Below are 19,704 nucleotides of genomic sequence, written 5' to 3' on the forward strand. Positions count from 1 at the left end.
CTACAATTCAGAAATCGAGCACTTGATCCATTACATGATCTAGCAAGCGTGTAATGCACGGGAGGCACAGGGTCAGCCTGACGTGCTTGGACGTCTTGCATACTCGAACTCTCAACCTCATGCATGAAAGGCGGGAACTTTGCTGCTGAGCTAGCCTCAAACTATTCAAAATTACGCGCTCTCTTCTGAATAAACCGGTAAGTAATAACCACTGTTTCTTTCCGCTAGGGGTCGCTCTTGTAATGATAATTGAAACCATGCATTCCCTTCTTTTTGCCGTGCTGACGTTTTCTTAACAGGGCGTAGCTTAAATATCTACTCCTAAGAAACAACACTACATTTGAGCGCAGTCCTCGAGTGACCCACATATTTGAATATTAAAAGAAGCCTGTCTCCATTCCGCTTTGCAGATTATAAACAGAGTACAGTGCGAACAAGCAGTGCTTCGTTAACATTATTCCTTCCTCGGCCAGAATCTCAAACTCGATTCATAGAGTAATTCCAAATCATAAGCTGTAGATGTAGATGCATAACAAAAAAAGCCTTACGTCGCGCGTTTACCATTATCAAAACTGTTCACTGTACAGTACCTACAGAGAAAAGCACATTCCCAGAGCTGAAAGAGAAAGCACGCCGCTGCCTGAGACCTGCGTTGCTTGAACTCAAGAGCTGAAATGTCTTTTCCGTAGAGGACGTACAATAAACACGAAAACAAGGAGTAGCCATCTTGGAATTTAAAGATATTGATGTAATAACCAGGTACTTACAGAAAATATACAAATACAATAATTTAAAAGCCTCATCGTAATCTTTGCAAACAATTTAACTTGTAAAATCAAGTGCTGTCTCTTAATAAGCGCAAAATACAAAATACGTTTATAATGAATTTTAGAAATCGTAAAGTAGTATATGGATACTGAATTTTTGTTCCATGAAACACAATTTGAACGTGCTCCTTTTAATTCTAAGTTTAGTTCTAGATTGTTTTACCTTCGTTAAAGGAAATCAATTTCAAAGATGGATACCCTATCTACAATACAAAGAATATAATCGGACGGTCGAGGTTTTTTTGCAGCGCAGGCTCGGATTGGCTGATGTCTCGCTGTCTCCCATTGTTTGTTGCTAAAAAGGCACGCACCCTTGACTTCGCTCATTGGGCCTCACGTGTAGTCACAGGCCTCTCCGGAATTGATGATAAACAACTTCACTTTCTACTGTCTCTGCTACCCGTTCTGTGAGCACTGTCAGCACCGAGGTTCTAAAATATAATAAGATCTACCAAATGATTCATTTGATTGATAAGAATGTGAGGCTAATTGACGGATGAGAGGATGTGTCTGACGGCTAGAATGCCGACTTTGGAGCTAGGGAAACCAAGGTTCGTACCGCGGGGTCGCGTCCGCATCCTGTGATTGTGGGCAAATCACTTAATCTCCCGTGCCTACCGAGAAAAAAATAAAGAATGTGTCCTGGTGAAACGTAACCGATGCTCAAGCAAAGCGATCCTATACCTTGGGGTCGAGTTGGCGCTATATAAATCTGCAACAAAAAAAACAAGCATTGACATAGCCAAAAGGTTGCGCCTTTGGGATCTTATTAGTGTTGTGGAGCAGTGTGACTTCTGTGTAGCATGTTAAAAAATTATAATAAAGAAGACTGGCCACATAATTCTGTAGGAATGTGCATGCACTTAAGTATGCTGAATAGTTCCCACTTTGAAATGTTGTTACTTGGCGGATGCACATCCTGAAAGCTACTGCAACCTTAAAAGGAATCCTAATTATTGAAGTGTATCCAGCTTTTTATCGATCCAATACAACATGGCTTTCTCTTTGGTGTGCTCTTGAACGTACCATAGGGGTTTATAATTAGAGTATCACGATGTTTGAAACATATGACTGCAAGAATTTTCAGGAAAAGGAAACAACGCAGGACAAAAAGAGCTCTAGAAACGCACAGTTGAGAAAATAGATCTGAAAATGCGAGCTTTCAAATGTTTCTAGGTGGCAACATGAGGTAACAACTTCCCAGGAGACGAAAGGGCAAAGGGCCATTCCATAGTGCCACACCCTGTGAAGGTAGTTTTTTTAATGACTGTTCAGACTGTTTCTTGTAAATTTACAACAAAAAGCAGGGAACCTTAAAACTGACCGTTCAACTGGCAATTTTCACTTAAAACAACAATGCACCCTTATTCGGTTCACCTTGATTAAATGTAAACTGAAGATCGTTTAACTCTGTATATACATGCCTTCTTTTGAATAACCCGGGATAGGCTCTGGTTCCGAGAATTTGATAAATGTTTATTGTACTGTATACTGTGAATGCGGAGTGTGTAAATTCAACTGTACAAAACCGAATTACGCTGACATAATCCCATGCATAAGTAATAAACGTTTGACGTAATCTTCATGCTGGTAGCTGGTTTTGAATTTAGAAACAGTAACTGTATTTTACCCCAGATCATATTTATAGCATCCAACAAGCTCACACACCGATTAGTTGTCAATAAGAGGGAGACTGGTAGGTTAATGTTCGTTCTCAACTTAGGTTCATGCACCTGCTGCACAAACTTTTTTTTTTTTGAAGAATTTTTATTGAAAATTAACAACAACAATAACAGGTTACACAAGGCAAGAGAGAAACAGGAATACAGTCATGGGTCCATGTACTGGGCGCTTCAGCAATGTAGCATACATAACACAGTCACGATGTATCGTGGGGGGGCAGCGAGGAAACCAATAGCAGTACAGGTTAATTAATAGTCGGAATGTCAATCAGGGGGACAAGGTATCATCGGGAAACAAATCTTGTGGGGGGGTGCATATATTGCCACGATATGTGTTCCATTGTGACCAGATTCTGCCCCACTTCTTGGGCCGTTCACGCGACAGATAGACAGTCTTCTCGCGAAACATGCACCAGTCCACATTCTCTGCCCACAATGTTACAGTCGGAGGCCATGGGGAACCCCAGAGCTGTGCAATGTCTCTTTTGGCGATCATATTACCAAGGGACGCCCAGGTAATCTGTGCCGTATTGTAGTCATTGGGCTCCCAAACATTCAGGAGGCAGCGCCTGGCCTCGGGCAGTAGCGCCACCCCAGTGACCCTCTCCATGACGACATTCACACGAGACCAAAACTCGACCACCTCTGGGCATTCCCATAAAATGTGGAAAAAGGTACCAGTCATACCGCAGAGAAAATGGGGTCGGGAGGGTCAAAAGGGCATATTTAACGACCAAGGCAACTTGGGCCCCTATAACAGCTAGCAAAACAAACGAAAGTAACCTGGTCAAGATTACTGTGAGTGTGCCATGTTGAGTCTAGAACCATAAATCCATTAATGACATTGCAGTGATAGCACTGGGCTAGAAAAAATTCCCATCAGCCCACCCATCTGGTGGAGTATCGTCACGTGGGAGATGTATCATAAATCCAATTCTTAATCAAGGCACCTGGTAATGATGCAAAGATGGATTTTGCAGATATAATCTTAGACCACAGTGCTTCACTGGTGATGCCAATGGAGTGCAGTGCAAATGAAAAGTGGAAGTGAAGATAAAATTGACTCGAAGGACCAAAAATCAATTTATTAAGTATGGTACTAGGGTCAAATCTAAAAGCAAAGCCCAATAGTTTTAAATAATAACTATGTCAAGGCATGGTGTATTAAGGTCGACATGTTTCAGCTAGATGGACAACTGGTCCTAGCTTTCTTCAGGACCTGGTGAATACTGCGACTGCAAACTTGAGTAAAATAAATTAACAATGATAGTGAATATGTACACTCATAAATGGATAAATCCTACCAGTTACTCTGAGCCCAGATGTATACTGGTGATAATCCAATCATGCCGTCTTTCCTAAAACAAGAAAAAAGTGTACAACTAAATAAAGTGTATAATGGTATCAAAAAAGCACCAGACAAACAACAGGCACACAAACAGTACGGTAGAGAAAGTCTCTCCGTTACTCAGTAGTTATGAATTACTACTGGTTTGATGTGTTTAAATCACAAATAGTCAAAATTACTAGACTTACCCAGCGTTCTGTGGGAAAGTGCCTCACCTCACCCGGTCACCCACTCGGGAATAAGGAGGCCCCGCTCTGTCAGAATGGAAAAAGATTTAAGGACCTCAGAGAAATATCAGGGGTACTATAGTCCAATTGGTCACATATTTCCAATATTCTACTAACAAAATCTAATTGTGAAAAGGAGATTCAACCTCGAATGAACACATGGTGCAAACCATGCTGGGTGGTCAAAGATGCAGCCCAAACTAAATAAACTATATGAAATAATTAGTTGTGGCTTGAAAAAACAATGCACAAGAGTGCCAAAACAATAAGCACAACTATGTTGAAAAGAGAGGGCAAGGTACTTGGCTAGGGCCTGAACTGAGCATCCTACCTGTCCGTCGGTACCTCTACACCAACATCCGAGAGGGAGTGGAGGTAACTGACGGTTGGGCGCGCTCGTCTTTTATACCCGAGTCAATTGATTGATGAGGTACAGCTGTCAAAAATTAGCTAGTGGATTTGTTATAAATGGTTAACGATCGCGCTGTTTTTTTAGAGCGCGCTCGCGCCATATGAGAACACTATATACTGAGCGCATGCGTAATGCAATTTAGTTCAAAAGCCTTGAAATAAAGATGCGCTGTTGGTAGGGCGCGCTTGTGCCAACAAAGACGCTTTATTGTATGCGCATGCGCAATGGAATTAAAGCGTCTGGGAGCTTACTGCGCAGAATCCTTCACAAATGGAGACAGTGTTCGCGGCGCGCGTCTGCGCCGTGTTGTAAGAATGTTGGAGTTAGCGTCTCTTATACAAATATGCTGTTTCAGGTCTCATTGGATATTAGCACACCAGGAAACAAATTTGAATTGTAGAGTTGATTATATATGCGCTGTCTGGGAGACATGATATTGTAAAAATCCACAATAATATATGTATGTGTTATGCAACATCACTTCTTAAAGAATTGTATGATGCAGAAAAAACTAACATGGTGGACACACTAGTTGCACACTCTTAATAGAGGACAGACCAATTAGATGTTCATGCATATTTATCATGCAGAATAATAACCTTGAGACATCAGACAGGAAAGGATGTCAGCTTGTTAAGAGAGGAGTATGAGAACTGGTTCAACTATGTGGTGAATGATATGGTGTTCTCAAAAACTCACTCAGTCAGATAACTGGACATTGATGAATGCACAGTTTGTTTATAGTGATGTCCAAGGTATATCATCATTAAGTCCCTGAACATGGCTTCTAAGAAGGAAAATCCATTTCTGTTCCTTCTTAAATAGGAACTTTGATATATCACTGATGTGGGGAGGGATATAGGGCTGCTCCAGAATTAGCCACTTCATTTCCTCAGCTGAGTGTCTAGCCTCCAGGAAATGGTTCGTGAGTTTGGTGGCCTGTTTACGACACCTGATGGTACTCTTGTGTTCCCCAATCCTCAATTTAATTTTGCGGGTAGTATGGCCGATATATCGTAGGGAGCATGGGCAGGTAATCATATAAATAACGTTGTCAGTGTTACAATTCGTGTGTTTCTTGAGGACCCACGTTCTGCCTGTTCCTATATCGACTGTCTTAGTTTTAGCCGTCTGAGCGCAAACACTGCATGATCCACACGGATAGTGACCAGAAACCGGTGGGAGATCCCATAAATTTCCTGAACTAACAGTGTTGAAAGTCCGAGGCCTGGTATGGACAAGGGTATCTCGCAGGCTTGGTGCTCTTTTGAATGCAAAAAGAGGCGCGGGGATGTTAGCATTAGTGGTATTGAGAATACCCCAATGTTTGCGAACTGTTTTTTGGATGGTATTTGACAATGCATTAAATGTGCTAACAAACGTGAGTCTTTCCATTGGTGGTTTAGCTGGCCGTCTTTCAATCAATGCCTCACGATTATTATTTGATGGGACTCATCTCTCACCGGATTCTTGGAGGCTCAACTCTTCCTGTCGTCGCTGGAGCACCGTTTTCATCCACAGCTTGCCGGACCCGCTGCACGGGTCCCGCTGCGCCCGTGGTCCCTGGGAGGCGTCTGAAGGGGAACTAAAGACTCTTGACCCCTGTGTCCATCGGCAGGGCTGCGAGCAGCCGAGCAGGGACTCCAGTGCCCAGGAGTCCCTGCGTGCAACACCTGTGGCCGCTCTCCCTGCCAGCCTCGCCCCCTGACAAAGGCTAAAGCTGCTCTCTCTCCCCTTCCCAGCGGGACTCATCTCTCACCGGATTCTTGGAGGCTCAACTCTTCCTGTCGTCGCTGGAGCACCTTTTTCATCCACAGCTTGCCGGACCCGCTGCGCGGGTCCCGCTGCGCCCGTGGTCCCTGGGAGGCGTCTGAAGGGGAACTAAAGACTCTTGACCCCTGTGTCCACCGGCAGGGCTGCGAGCAGCCGAGCAGGGACTCCATTGCCCAGGAGTCCCTGCGTGCAACACCTGTGGCCGCTCTCCCTGCCGGCCACGCCCCCTGACAAAGGCTAAAGCTGCTCTCTCTCCCCTTCCCAGCGGGACTCATCTCTCACCGGATTCTTGGAGGCTCAACTCTTCCTGTCGTCGCTGGAGCACCGTTTTCATCCACAGCTTGCCGGACCCGCTGCGCGGGTCCCGCTGCGCCCGTGGTCCCTGGGAGGCGTCTGAAGGGGAACTAAAGACTCTTGACCCCTGTGTCCACCGGCAGGGCTGCGAGCAGCCGAGCAGGGACTCCATTGCCCAGGAGTCCCTGCGTGCAACACCTGTGGCCGCTCTCCCTGCCGGCCACGCCCCCTGACAAAGGCTAAAGCTGCTCTCTCTCCCCTTCCCAGCGGGACTCATCTCTCACCGGATTCTTGGAGGCTCAACTCTTCCTGTCGTCGCTGGAGCACCGTTTTCATCCACAGCTTGCCGGACCCGCTGCGAGGGTCCCGCTGCGCCCGTGGTCCCTGGGAGGTGTCTGAAGGGGAACTAAAGACTCTTGACCCCTGTGTCCACCGGCAGGGCTGCGAGCAGCCGAGCAGGGACTCCATTGCCCAGGAGTCCCTGCGTGCAACACCTGTGGCCGCTCTCCCTGCCGGCCACGCCCCCTGACAAAGGCTAAAGCTGCTCTCTCTCCCCTTCCCAGCGGGACTCATCTCTCACCGGATTCTTGGAGGCTCAACTCTTCCTGTCGTCGCTGGAGCACCGTTTTCATCCACAGCTTGCCGGACCCGCTGCGCGGGTCTCGCTGCGCCCGTGGTCCCTGGGAGGCGTCTGAAGGGGAACTAAGGACTCTTGACCCCTGTGTCCACCGGCAGGGCTGCGAGCAGCCGAGCAGGGACTCCATTGCCCAGGAGTCCCTGCGTGCAACACCTGTGGCCGCTCTCCCTGCCGGCCACGCCCCCTGACAAAGGCTAAAGCTGCTCTCTCTCCCCTTCCCAGCGGGACTCATCTCTCACCGGATTCTTGGAGGCTCAACTCTTCCTGTCGTCGCTGGAGCACCGTTTTCATCCACAGCTTGCCGGACCCGCTGCGCGGGTCCCGCTGCGCCCGTGGTCCCTGGGAGGCGTCTGAAGGGGAACTAAAGACTCTTGACCCCTGTGTCCACCGGCAGGGCTGCGAGCAGCCGAGCAGGGACTCCATTGCCCAGGAGTCCCTGCGTGCAACACCTGTGGCCGCTCTCCCTGCCGGCCACGCCCCCTGACAAAGGCTAAAGCTGCTCTCTCTCCCTTTCCCAGCGGGACTCATCTCTCACCGGATTCTTGGAGGCTCAACTCTTCCTGTCGTCGCTGGAGCACCGTTTTCATCCACAGCTTGCCGGACCCGCTGCGCGGGTCCCGCTGCGCCCGTGGTCCCTGGGAGGCGTCTGAAGGGGAACTAAAGACTCTTGACCCCTGTGTCCACCGGCAGGGCTGCGAGCAGCCGAGCAGGGACTCCATTGCCCAGGAGTCCCTGCGTGCAACACCTGTGGCTGCTCTCCCTGCCGGCCACGCCCCCTGACAAAGGCTAAAGCTGCTCTCTTCCCAGCGGGACTCATCTCTCACCGGATTCTTGGAGGCTCAACTCTTCCTGTCGTCGCTGGAGCACCGTTTTCATCCACAGCTTGCCGGACCCGCTGCGCGGGTCTCGCTGCGCCCGTGGTCCCTGGGAGGCGTCTGAAGGGGAACTAAAGACTCTTGACCCCTGTGTCCACCGGCAGGGCTGCGAGCAGCCGAGCAGGGACTCCATTGCCCAGGAGTCCCTGCGTGCAACACCTGTGGCCGCTCTCCCTGCCGGCCACGCCCCCTGACAAAGGCTAAAGCTGCTCTCTCTCCCCTTCCCAGCGGGACTCATCTCTCACCGGATTCTTGGAGGCTCAACTCTTCCTGTCGTCGCTGGAGCACCGTTTTCATCCACAGCTTGCCGGACCCGCTGCGCGGGTCCCGCTGCGCCCGTGGTCCCTGGGAGGCGTCTGAAGGGGAACTAAAGACTCTTGACCCCTGTGTCCACCGGCAGGGCTGCGAGCAGCCGAGCAGGGACTCCATTGCCCAGGAGTCCCTGCGTGCAACACCTGTGGCCGCTCTCCCTGCCGGCCACGCCCCCTGACAAAGGCTAAAGCTGCTCTCTCTCCCCTTCCCAGCGGGACTCATCTCTCACCGGATTCTTGGAGGCTCAACTCTTCCTGTCGTCGCCGGAGCACCGATTTCATCCACAGCTTGCCGGACCCGCTGCGCGGGTCCCGCTGCGCCCGTGGTCCCTGGGAGGCATCTGAAGGGGAACTAAAGACTCTTGACCCCTGTGTCCACCGGCAGGGCTGCGAGCAGCCGAGCAGGGACTCCATTGCCCAGGAGTCCCTGCGTGCAACACCTGTGGCCGCTCTCCCTGCCGGCCACGCCCCCTGACAAAGGCTAAAGCTGCTCTCTCTCCCCTTCCCAGCGGGACTCATCTCTCACCAGATTCTTGGAGGCTCAACTCTTCCTGTCGTCGCCGGAGCACCGATTTCATCCACAGCTTGCCGGACCCGCTGCGCGGGTCCCGCTGCGCCCGTGGTCCCTGGGAGGCGTCTGAAGGGGAACTAAAGACTCTTGACCCCTGTGTCCACCGGCAGGGCTGCGAGCAGCCGAGCAGGGACTCCATTGCCCAGGAGTCCCTGCGTGCAACACCTGTGGCCGCTCTCCCTGCCGGCCACGCCCCCTGACAAAGGCTAAAGCTGCTCTCTCTCCCCTTCCCAGCGGGACTCATCTCTCACCGGATTCTTGGAGGCTCAACTCTTCCTGTCGTCGCTGGAGCACCGTTTTCATCCACAGCTTGCCGGACCCGCTGCGAGGGTCCCGCTGCGCCCGTGGTCCCTGGGAGGTGTCTAAAGGGGAACTAAAGACTCTTGACCCCTGTGTCCACCGGCAGGGCTGCGAGCAGCCGAGCAGGGTTTCCATTGCCCAGGAGTCCCTGCGTGCAACACCTGTGGCCGCTCTCCCTGCCGGCCACGCCCCCTGACAAAGGCTAAAGCTGCTCTCTCTCCCCTTCCCAGCGGGACTCATCTCTCACCGGATTCTTGGAGGCTCAACTCTTCCTGTCGTCGCTGGAGCACCGTTTTCATCCACAGCTTGCCGGACCCGCTGCGCGGGTCTCGCTGCGCCCGTGGTCCCTGGGAGGCGTCTGAAGGGGAACTAAGGACTCTTGACCCCTGTGTCCACCGGCAGGGCTGCGAGCAGCCGAGCAGGGACTCCATTGCCCAGGAGTCCCTGCGTGCAACACCTGTGGCCGCTCTCCCTGCCGGCCACGCCCCCTGACAAAGGCTAAAGCTGCTCTCTCTCCCCTTCCCAGCGGGACTCATCTCTCACCGGATTCTTGGAGGCTCAACTCTTCCTGTCGTCGCTGGAGCACCGTTTTCATCCACAGCTTGCCGGACCCGCTGCGCGGGTCCCGCTGCGCCCGTGGTCCCTGGGAGGCGTCTGAAGGGGAACTAAAGACTCTTGACCCCTGTGTCCACCGGCAGGGCTGCGAGCAGCCGAGCAGGGACTCCATTGCCCAGGAGTCCCTGCGTGCAACACCTGTGGCCGCTCTCCCTGCCGGCCACGCCCCCTGACAAAGGCTAAAGCTGCTCTCTTCCCAGCGGGACTCATCTCTCACCGGATTCTTGGAGGCTCAACTCTTCCTGTCGTCGCTGGAGCACCGTTTTCATCCACAGCTTGCCGGACCCGCTGCGCGGGTCTCGCTGCGCCCGTGGTCCCTGGGAGGCGTCTGAAGGGGAACTAAAGACTCTTGACCCCTGTGTCCACCGGCAGGGCTGCGAGCAGCCGAGCAGGGACTCCATTGCCCAGGAGTCCCTGCGTGCAACACCTGTGGCCGCTCTCCCTGCCGGCCACGCCCCCTGACAAAGGCTAAAGCTGCTCTCTCTCCCCTTCCCAGCGGGACTCATCTCTCACCGGATTCTTGGAGGCTCAACTCTTCCTGTCGTCGCTGGAGCACCGTTTTCATCCACAGCTTGCCGGACCCGCTGCGCGGGTCCCGCTGCGCCCGTGGTCCCTGGGAGGCGTCTGAAGGGGAACTAAAGACTCTTGACCCCTGTGTCCACCGGCAGGGCTGCGAGCAGCCGAGCAGGGACTCCATTGCCCAGGAGTCCCTGCGTGCAACACCTGTGGCCGCTCTCCCTGCCGGCCACGCCCCCTGACAAAGGCTAAAGCTGCTCTCTCTCCCCTTCCCAGCGGGACTCATCTCTCACCGGATTCTTGGAGGCTCAACTCTTCCTGTCGTCGCCGGAGCACCGATTTCATCCACAGCTTGCCGGACCTGCGCCCGTGGTCCCTGGGAGGCGTCTGAAGGGGAACTAAAGACTCTTGACCCCTGTGTCCACCGGCAGGGCTGCGAGCAGCCGAGCAGGGACTCCATTGCCCAGGAGTCCCTGCGTGCAACACCTGTGGCCGCTCTCCCTGCCGGCCACGCCCCCTGACAAAGGCTAAAGCTGCTCTCTCTCCCCTTCCCAGCGGGACTCATCTCTCACCGGATTCTTGGAGGCTCAACTCTTCCTGTCGTCGCCGGAGCACCGATTTCATCCACAGCTTGCCGGACCCGCTGCGCAGGTCCCGCTGCGCCCGTGGTCCCTGGGAGGCGTCTGAAGGGGAACTAAAGACTCTTGACCCCTGTGTCCACCGGCAGGGCTGCGAGCAGCCGAGCAGGGACTCCATTGCCCAGGAGTCCCTGCGTGCAACACCTGTGGCCGCTCTCCCTGCCGGCCACGCCCCCTGACAAAGGCTAAAGCTGCTCTCTCTCCCCTTCCCAGCGGGACTCATCTCTCACCGGATTCTTGGAGGCTCAACTCTTCCTGTCGTCGCTGGAGCACCGTTTTCATCCACAGCTTGCCGGACCCGCTGCGCGGGTCCCGCTGCGCCCGTGGTCCCTGGGAGGCGTCTGAAGGGGAACTAAAGACTCTTGACCCCTGTGTCCACCGGCAGGGCTGCGAGCAGGGACTCCATTGCCCAGGAGTCCCTGCGTGCAACACCTGTGGCCGCTCTCCCTGCCGGCCACGCCCCCTGACAAAGGCTAAAGCTGCTCTCTATCCCCTTCCCAGCGGGACTCATCTCTCACCGGATTCTTGGAGGCTCAACTCTTCCTGTCGTCGCTGGAGCACCGTTTTCATCCACAGCTTGCCGGACCCGCTGCGTGGGTCCCGCTGCGCCCGTGGTCCCTGGGAGGAGTCTGAAGGGGAACTAAAGACTCTTGACCCCTGTGTCCACCGGCAGGGATGCGAGCAGCCGAGCAGGGACTCCATTGCCCAGGAGTCCCTGCGTGCAACACCTGTGGCCGCTCTCCCTGCCGGCCACGCCCCCTGCCCTGACCTAGCTCTACTTTAGCGGGCAGTCTATCCGCTGCGCGGTAGCGCCCGGGGCGAAGACCGGGCAAAGAGCGGGCCGTTTGAGGCCGTTCGAGTACGGAGAGGACTGGACTGGCCCAACCCCCTGTGCCTTTCCCTCTGGCTCTTGGTCTATATCTTTGTTTAATTATTGTCCACTAGAGGTGTTTCTTATCTCGCTAGTTATGTGTTCCCGGGCAACACGTAGTAGGGCCACTAAGGGTGGGCTGCAAACAAATGGCCCAATGGATGACTTTATTACCCGTACTAACTTAGCCATTGACCAAGAAATAACTAAATTACAGACCCGTGTCTCTTTAGACTTGGCCGCTGCTAGGAAATTGTCACTGGACTTTGCAAATTCAAAAAAATCCTCCTTGGGGCACATAGCAACTGCTGTAACTCCGGAGCGTCCGACCATCCCGCATTGCATAATTACGCAGGCAGATGTTCACAATAGCCCAACCACACCCACTTCACCTCTATTCTTGTCTCTCGCTTCTCTATCTGATAACCAGAACCTATCTTCCGCCACTCCCAGCCAGCCAACCACTAATTCCCCCTCCTTGCTGACTTTTGGGTTACCTGTATCTAATAACACTAAAGGTAAATTACCCAAAAGGAAACGCAATTCTAGTTCTGCTTACTCTCGTAAAAAATCTAAAATTGCTGTGGCATATCAGTTCAATGTGGGAAGTACACTTGTGACCAATGCTGTAGGAGGTAGTGCCTCTCCGACTGTGGGACTCACAGAGGTAGCTGAAGAGGTTTTACTTCTGTATCTGCCAACACAATTGCTAAGGGTGATGGTAAACAGTCTGAGGGACACGAAGTTGGGGATGGGGAATTTATAGGTTTGGTTTGGGAAACACTAAAGAAGCTTCTTTCTCCCCTAGACTGTTGGAGATGGAGAAGAGTATTATAGCCCTGGCTACACTTGGCTTGCGTGGATTAGAACACCATGGTCTCTTAGAGAAAGATTTAACCCCACATGCCGTCCAATCACCATCCTCAGTACCCGCTGTAGTACGGCCAGTTCCCAAACCACGAACATTAGGTGTGGATCGGCAAATTAATGACCCTATATCTACACAACCAAAGCTCCCCATCACACAACCTCCTGTAAATTCCATTGCTAGCGCTCCCTTAAGGCCCATTGCCAACAAAGCTGTTCACCATCCAACTCAGGGCCCACGTAGTAAGAACAATTTTCGAGGGGGTTACATTGATCTCCCTCCGGAGGCTAATGAGTATGTGGTAGTGTTGACGGGGGTTCCGCAGCTTGGAAATGACCAGCACGAGACTGACTGGTCTTTGAAGAACAATACCATGCATTGGCTCAATGTGAATAGACCGATCTCAAACGGTCGGAGAAGCAGAGTCCTAATGGTCCGTCGAGTTCCATGGGTGGGTCCCTCATGGAAATCTAGCCCGGGGGACTGTATAGTGGTAACATTTGAGGATCCATATACGGCGCACCACATTTGCTCTTGGGCTACTGATGGCGAAGGTTCACCTATTATACCAAGGCCGCTGTCTTTTTTCTACCCCCCGCGCAGCACGCATATGCAGGATGGCGATTGGTCCCTGGTACGCCATCGGCCACGGAGGGGGCTCTCAAATAAAGATAAAGATCGAGATCTATCGAGACGCTGGCTAGGGCTCCCTAATACGAATAGGTTCGGCTGTCTCGAGGATGTTGATCGACGCCCAAGGCCACCTGCTTCTCCAGTGCCTAAAAAGGCCCTTTCATGTATGGGGTCCTCTAATCATCTATCTTTGTTGCCTGATTCTGTGGTCACCAATCCTACCACATTTAAACAACCTATGTTATTTCCCCCGCAAATAGAGGGGGCTTCGAACGCCACAAATAAATTAGGAACCCAAGCTGCAGCTCAGGACCTAGATGTTATTTCTATGATCTTAGTGTCACCACATCGTATGGCCCCACCAGATGGCATGCGTCCCAATGTAACCAGGGCCGTTTTCCGATCCCAGAAGGAGCCCCCCCAAAGACATAATGTCGCTGATGTAACGGCGTCAGGAATTGAGCCAGATCCCGTTACATTAGCCAGGTCGCTGAGAGAAGTTACCCCCGATAGAAACCAGATAAAGATCCTAAGTTGGAATGTGGCAGGGCTTTCTCGTAACTTTGAGAACCCAGAGTGGAATTCTTTTTTGGATCCTTTTAGCATCTGCCTTTTGCAGGAAACTTGGTGCCTAGAACCTAGACACAGGGTAGGCTTTACTACCTACTTCGTTCCAGCCACCCAACAACCAGGTAGTAAAGGTCGCCCGTCTGGCGGCCTTCTTATTTGGGTTAGTATTGCTCTAGGTCTTAGTGTTAATTATAAACTCACCCAATCCCCCGATCTGCAGAGACTAACCATACAGTGCCAGGGGGGTAGGAAGTTAGAAGTGTTCAACCTCTACCTGAGGGGGGCCAAAGGAGGGGTATCAATGTTATGTTCATTAGGTCTAAAAAGTGAACTTGAATCCTGTAAGATTGACTCTTATGTAATCCTTGCTGGTGACTTTAACTGCTGCTATGAGCCCTTGGCAAGTGAGGACATACTAGATAATTGGGAAGATGACACAAGGAGAGGTATCCCTACGCTCGCCTTGGACCCAATCCAAAAATGGACGCAGAGTGCAATTGACATCAATTCTCTCTGCATGGAACACGCCCTGAGAGCAACAAATGGGCGTTCCAAATCTGATCTAAGGGGAGCGCACACCTATAATAGGCTGGGTCACACTTCCAGAATAGACTATATTATGCTGAATTACAACCTATGGCCATTCCACCGAGATATGGAAGTTATTTCTTCTTGTGATAGCGATCATAACCCCTTGTCTCTAACTATTATTCCACCGTGGCAGGTCGGGAACCAGGTCAAGGTTGCCCATGCATGGAAATCATCCCACGAACTTGTTCCCTCCAATTGTGGCAGGCGACTAAAATGGGCCAAAGTAGTAGCGGATGAGGGTAGGATGGAACAAGCGAAGATTATAATGGCAGCTATGAGGTCGAGCTTAGATGCTCTGGAAAACACCGACTGTACTGCCCTAGCGTCCTTTACAGAAACCATCTCGGCCCTTAGTGAGCTGTTTATTATTCCGCAAAACAGGGTAGGGGTCGGGATGAGAAGTGTCTCTAAGGCGAGAGACAAATGGTACTCTGCAGAATGTCGGGTCGCCAAAACGGATCTCATTCTTGCTGTGAAATCCAAAGACCCTGGGGAAATTAGACTTGCCAGAAAATTATATAAAAAAACTATAGTCTTGGCCAAGGAAGCCCATGATTCCATCTTTTGGAGTGACCTAATGAAGGCGAGTGCTAAGAAAGACTCTAAGGGGTTTTGGGATTTGTTGAGAGCTAGGGATAAGCCCAACGAGGTACAATTGACCTGTAACATCTCAGCGGAGGCTTGGTTTGTCCACTTTTCGAAGCTATATTCTATCCCCTTAGCTTTACAATCTAGCACGGATTCCCCACCTAGATTGCCGGTTTCCACTGCAATTACTGATTACCCCTTTAGTGCCAACGAAGTAGAAGGGGCAATTAGGTCCCTTGTTACAAATAAAGCTGTTGGCCCGGATGGCATTCCTGGCGATCTGTTGAAGGAAAACGTACACGAGTGGAGTAGACTAATTGCCTCACTCCTGAATGAGGCTGTTTTGGGAGGCTGCCTACCTGACTCTTGGAGGGGTGCTGAGGTCGTCCCGATTTTTAAGAAGGGTTGTCGGGACGACCCAGCTAACTACCGACCAATCAGTCTGCTCGATTCAACACAAAAGGTAGCAGGCAAAGTAATCTTAGGCAGAATCCTACATTGGGTTGAAGACAATCAGATACTATCAGATTTTCAGGCGGGATTTAGATCAGGGACAGGTACAATCGAGCAGACATTTCGCTTTTTAATGTTGTATTGGAAAGTGGTCGTATTGGGCAAGGGCAGCTTGTATTTAATTTTCATCGACTTACGAACTGCCTTTGACCTGGTCCCACGAGCCCATTTGTGGAATGTCCTGGAAGGGTTGGGTATCCCCCCGTACCTGTTGGCTCTGCTTATTAAGTTCCATGAGCATAATTTTGCTCAGATTAGGTGGGGTGATCAGGGGCAAAAAACATCTCGAATTCCTGTAGATAGGGGTGTCCGCCAGGGTTGTGTCCTAGCTCCCACTCTGTTTTCACTCTACGTAAACGGAGTGGTTGAGCATCTTCTTCAAAAACCATCAGATGCACCCTCCCTGGCTGGTAGGAAAATCCCCACGCTCCTATTTGCAGACGACACCCTCCTAATCTCTAAGACTCCTGCTGGCATTCAAAGGTTGCTTTCTAGTTTTAAGGACTTTTGTGACACCAGGGGCCTAGCTATTAATATAAACAAAACCAAATTCCTTGTTCTAAACCCTCCCAGGAAATCTGTTATCCCTCCTGTCCTAGATTCTGTGCCCCTTGATAGGGTTAAGGAGTTTGACTATTTGGGCAAAAGAATCTGTGACTCGATGAACTGGAAGGCCCACCACCAAAAAAAAATTCTGATTCATAAGAGGGTCACAGGGGCCCTGCTAAAAGAACAACGCGCCTCATCCCTCAAACCTATTGGGGCGCTTCTGGACATATACAGGGCAAGGGTGGTGAGCGATGCATTGTATGGTGCGGAATTGTGGGGTGTGCAGAGAGTTAATACTTTAACTTGCCTCGAAAACAATTTTCATAAGGATCTTATGAAATTGCCACATAGTACCCCCACACTCCCTCTCTTGCTTGATGCAGGCACACGCCCAATAGGTGAGCAAGCTAGGCTACGACCTCTCTTATTATGGGCCCGGATATGGAATGTTCCAGAATTATGCAGCTATGCTGATGCCCTAAGAGAACTCCTTGCCCTACTGGTTGGCATAAGGTCGGCTGGCTTAGGGAAGTCAAGCGGCTTCTCTATGAAATGGGTCTAGGAGATGCCTGGGTAAACAGAACAGCCCCTTCAAAGCAGCTGCTTAAGAAATTATATTGGGCTTGGGCGACTAATGAGAGAATGAGCAACTCCAATCTCTGTAGATCTGCTGTAGAGTTTCTAGCTATTAAGGAGATCCCTTATAGAGAACCCTACCTGGACTTGATCCATAATCCATGGGACAGATCACTGTATTTTAGATTCAGGGTGGGAGTTCTTCCATTAGGGCAGCTAACCTCTAGTTGGAAGCCACTGTTGCAAACCACACCATTTTGCCCTTTCTGTGAACTAAAGGTGGAGTCCATGGCCCGTCTGTTGTTTGAGTGTCCCGCATATGTAGTTCCCAGGTCCAGATGGCTGACTCCATTATGCAGGAGCCTTGGCACTAGATCGCATCTGGAGGCTCTACGTATATTACGATCGGATGCTCGTCCTTTGTTCGCCTGTTGTATGGCTAAATTTCTGGGTTGGATTTGGCGGTTGAGAACTGCTAAGAAACTCTTGCTCCAGTAAAATGTTCTGGTGGTATTTGTATCCAATCTGATTTTATGTTAAGCTAATAGTGTATTTTATGGCTTACTATCGTTTTGTAGATTTTATACAATGTGTATTGTTAGATCTTCATGCATTTTTAGTATTGTTGTATTGTAATGCTTTTATGATATGTAAAGATATCGAAATAAAGCTATTCAAATCAAATTATTCGATGCACGTTTCCATGCTCTTTTTACAAGATGTTTAGGATATTGACGATCCTGAAGTTGGGTGGCTAATACAGTGGCATGTTTGTTGAACAAATCCCTTGATGAACAATTCCTCCTAACTCGGAGGAATTGACCTACCGGGAGATTTTCCCTTAAGGAGCGTGGGTGGTGACTATTGAAAAGTAAAAGTGAGTTCCTCGCCATTGGTTTCGTGAAAAGCTCACTTTGAAGCCCACCAGCTTCTGGAAAAATTGATAAATCCAGGAAGGAAAGTCTCTCATGACTGTACTCTAGTGTAAAGTTAAGATGTTGATTACACTTGTTGAGCCATAGGTGGAATGCCTGAATCTCTATGACGGAGCCCCGCCATACCACCAGAACATCATCTATATACCTCTTCCATAGCACCAGATGGTCAAAAAATGGGTTGCTATGGTTGAGGATATGATTTTGCTCAAATTGGTGCATATAGAGGTTGGCGAGGCTCGGGGCGAAAACACTTCCCATAGAGGTCCCGGAGATTTGAAGGAACAGTTGGTCTTCAAATTTGAAGAAATTTTTCTTCATAGCCAGTTCTGCACAAGATAAGATGAAATTGACAGGGGTAATGCTGTCAAGGTCTTCCGCCGACAACAGACTTCTGATGGTATCCAGTGTGTCTTGCTGGGGTATACAGGTGTAGAGCGACTCCACATCGAAGCTGACCAACAGATCAGTCTCTACATTGTATTCTATGGTTGGTAAAAGTCTGAGAACATCCGCTGTATCCTCAAGATATGTCGGCATTTTCTTGACTAGTGGTCTACGAAAAAAATCCACAAAAGTGGAGAGAGGTTCCAAAAGGGAACCAATCCCTGAAATTATGGGACGTCCTGGTGGTGGTCTAGTGGCTTTGTGAATTTTGGGTAGACAGTAAAAACCCGGGATGATGGGTTTCTCTGTCACCAGGAACCTAGCTTCTTGTGGTGTAATCCAACCCTCAGTATTACCTTCATCCACTAAAGTTCTAATTTCAGTAAGTAGATGCGGAGTAGGATCTTCAGTCAGGCGTTGATAGAATTTGTCATTATCTAATTGTCTCAGGCATTCCTGTCGGTATTGGGTCAGATCCATAATCACAGTGGCTCCCCCTTTATCCGCAGATTTTATAATGATAGAGGGATCTTGCGAGAGACTTTTGAGGGCCTGTTGTTCTGTTTTAGAAAAATTGTGGAAAATCCGTCGATCAGTATCCTGCAATTGTGCGACATCATGTCTGACTGCCTGTTCAAAGGTGGTGACATGAGAAGGAACCTGGTGACTCAAAGGAGTAAAAGTGGATATTGGACGTAATCCTGTGTTAGTAGGTATAACGTCTCCAGATTGAGAGTTCTCAGTTCTATCTTTGAAAAAGAAAAAAATACGTACTTTACGAAAGAACTTCTCAAGTTCCGTTCTCATGAGAAATGGATCTCCTAGGTTGGTAGGCACAAAGCCTAAGCCCTTTCCAAGGACTGTTTGTTCAACAGTTGTCAGAGCTTGGGAACTCAAGTTGACTATCAAGTTCCGCTCGTCTCTGCACTGGTGCTCTGTTGAGCTGCTTTCCTGCTCCGGGTGTTGGGGAATGTCTGATCGGCCTCCCACTGTACAGTCTGTGATCCTCTTCTTCTGCCTCGGTTTTGCCCCCGGCCTCGCCCTAAAAAAGACTGGTCCGGGAAAAACTGGGTATACTGATATGGATTCAGCTGTTGTGCAAATGGTGGTGGTGGTTGGAAACCCCATGGGCCCGGTGGCCACCAAGGACCGGGATTTTGATAGTTACCTAGATGTTGGTTATACATACCACCTCTCTGACGGCCCCCTCTTTTGAATGGTCGTTGTTGTTGACCACCCCCTCTGGGATAGGTACCGGTATGGCTAGGTGACACTGAATCACTGGAATCAGAGCCAGAAGATGAATAATTAGAGCCATACTGTTTTCCTTTACTATTGAAACTTGGAGCTACATAGTCATTACTAGTGTATGGATAAACCTTTACTAAGGAGAAACGTTCTAGGTCTTTCTTGAACTTATCCATTTTGCTAGTTAAGATGTTGTCTTTGTAGTCTTTATTAGCTTTATTCGTTTCGTCAAGGCGTTTCTTGAATAAAGTATTACACGTGGCTTTTATCTGACCTTCAAGTATCTGGATGTCAATAAGGATAGCATCAGCTAACCTCTTGGCCGTGCTGATAATCAATATCAGCCAGT

The 19,704-nt window shown here is 50.2% G+C and overlaps 1 protein-coding gene across 3 annotated transcripts in view; it reads right to left on the bottom strand.

Moving 5' to 3' along the window:
* TP53RK (TP53 regulating kinase) overlaps nucleotides 1-680 on the bottom strand; it is a 36,715-nt gene extending 36,035 nt beyond the window's left edge. The window contains exon 1 of one of the 3 annotated variants that reach the window (XM_078651953.1): nucleotides 591-680. Coding sequence is in view for 1 of the 3 variants with exons in the window: in XM_078651951.1 (XP_078508077.1) it covers nucleotides 562-564 (3 nt within the window). In the remaining 2 variants the exon portion in view is untranslated. The other 2 variants (XM_078651952.1, XM_078651951.1) reach the window with 2 other exon arrangements.
* Nucleotides 681-19,704: the final 19,024 nt, after the last annotated feature.

Source organism: Lissotriton helveticus, chromosome 7, assembly GCF_964261635.1.
Source record: "Lissotriton helveticus chromosome 7, aLisHel1.1, whole genome shotgun sequence".
In the NCBI taxonomy this organism is placed as follows: domain Eukaryota; kingdom Metazoa; phylum Chordata; class Amphibia; order Caudata; family Salamandridae; genus Lissotriton; species Lissotriton helveticus.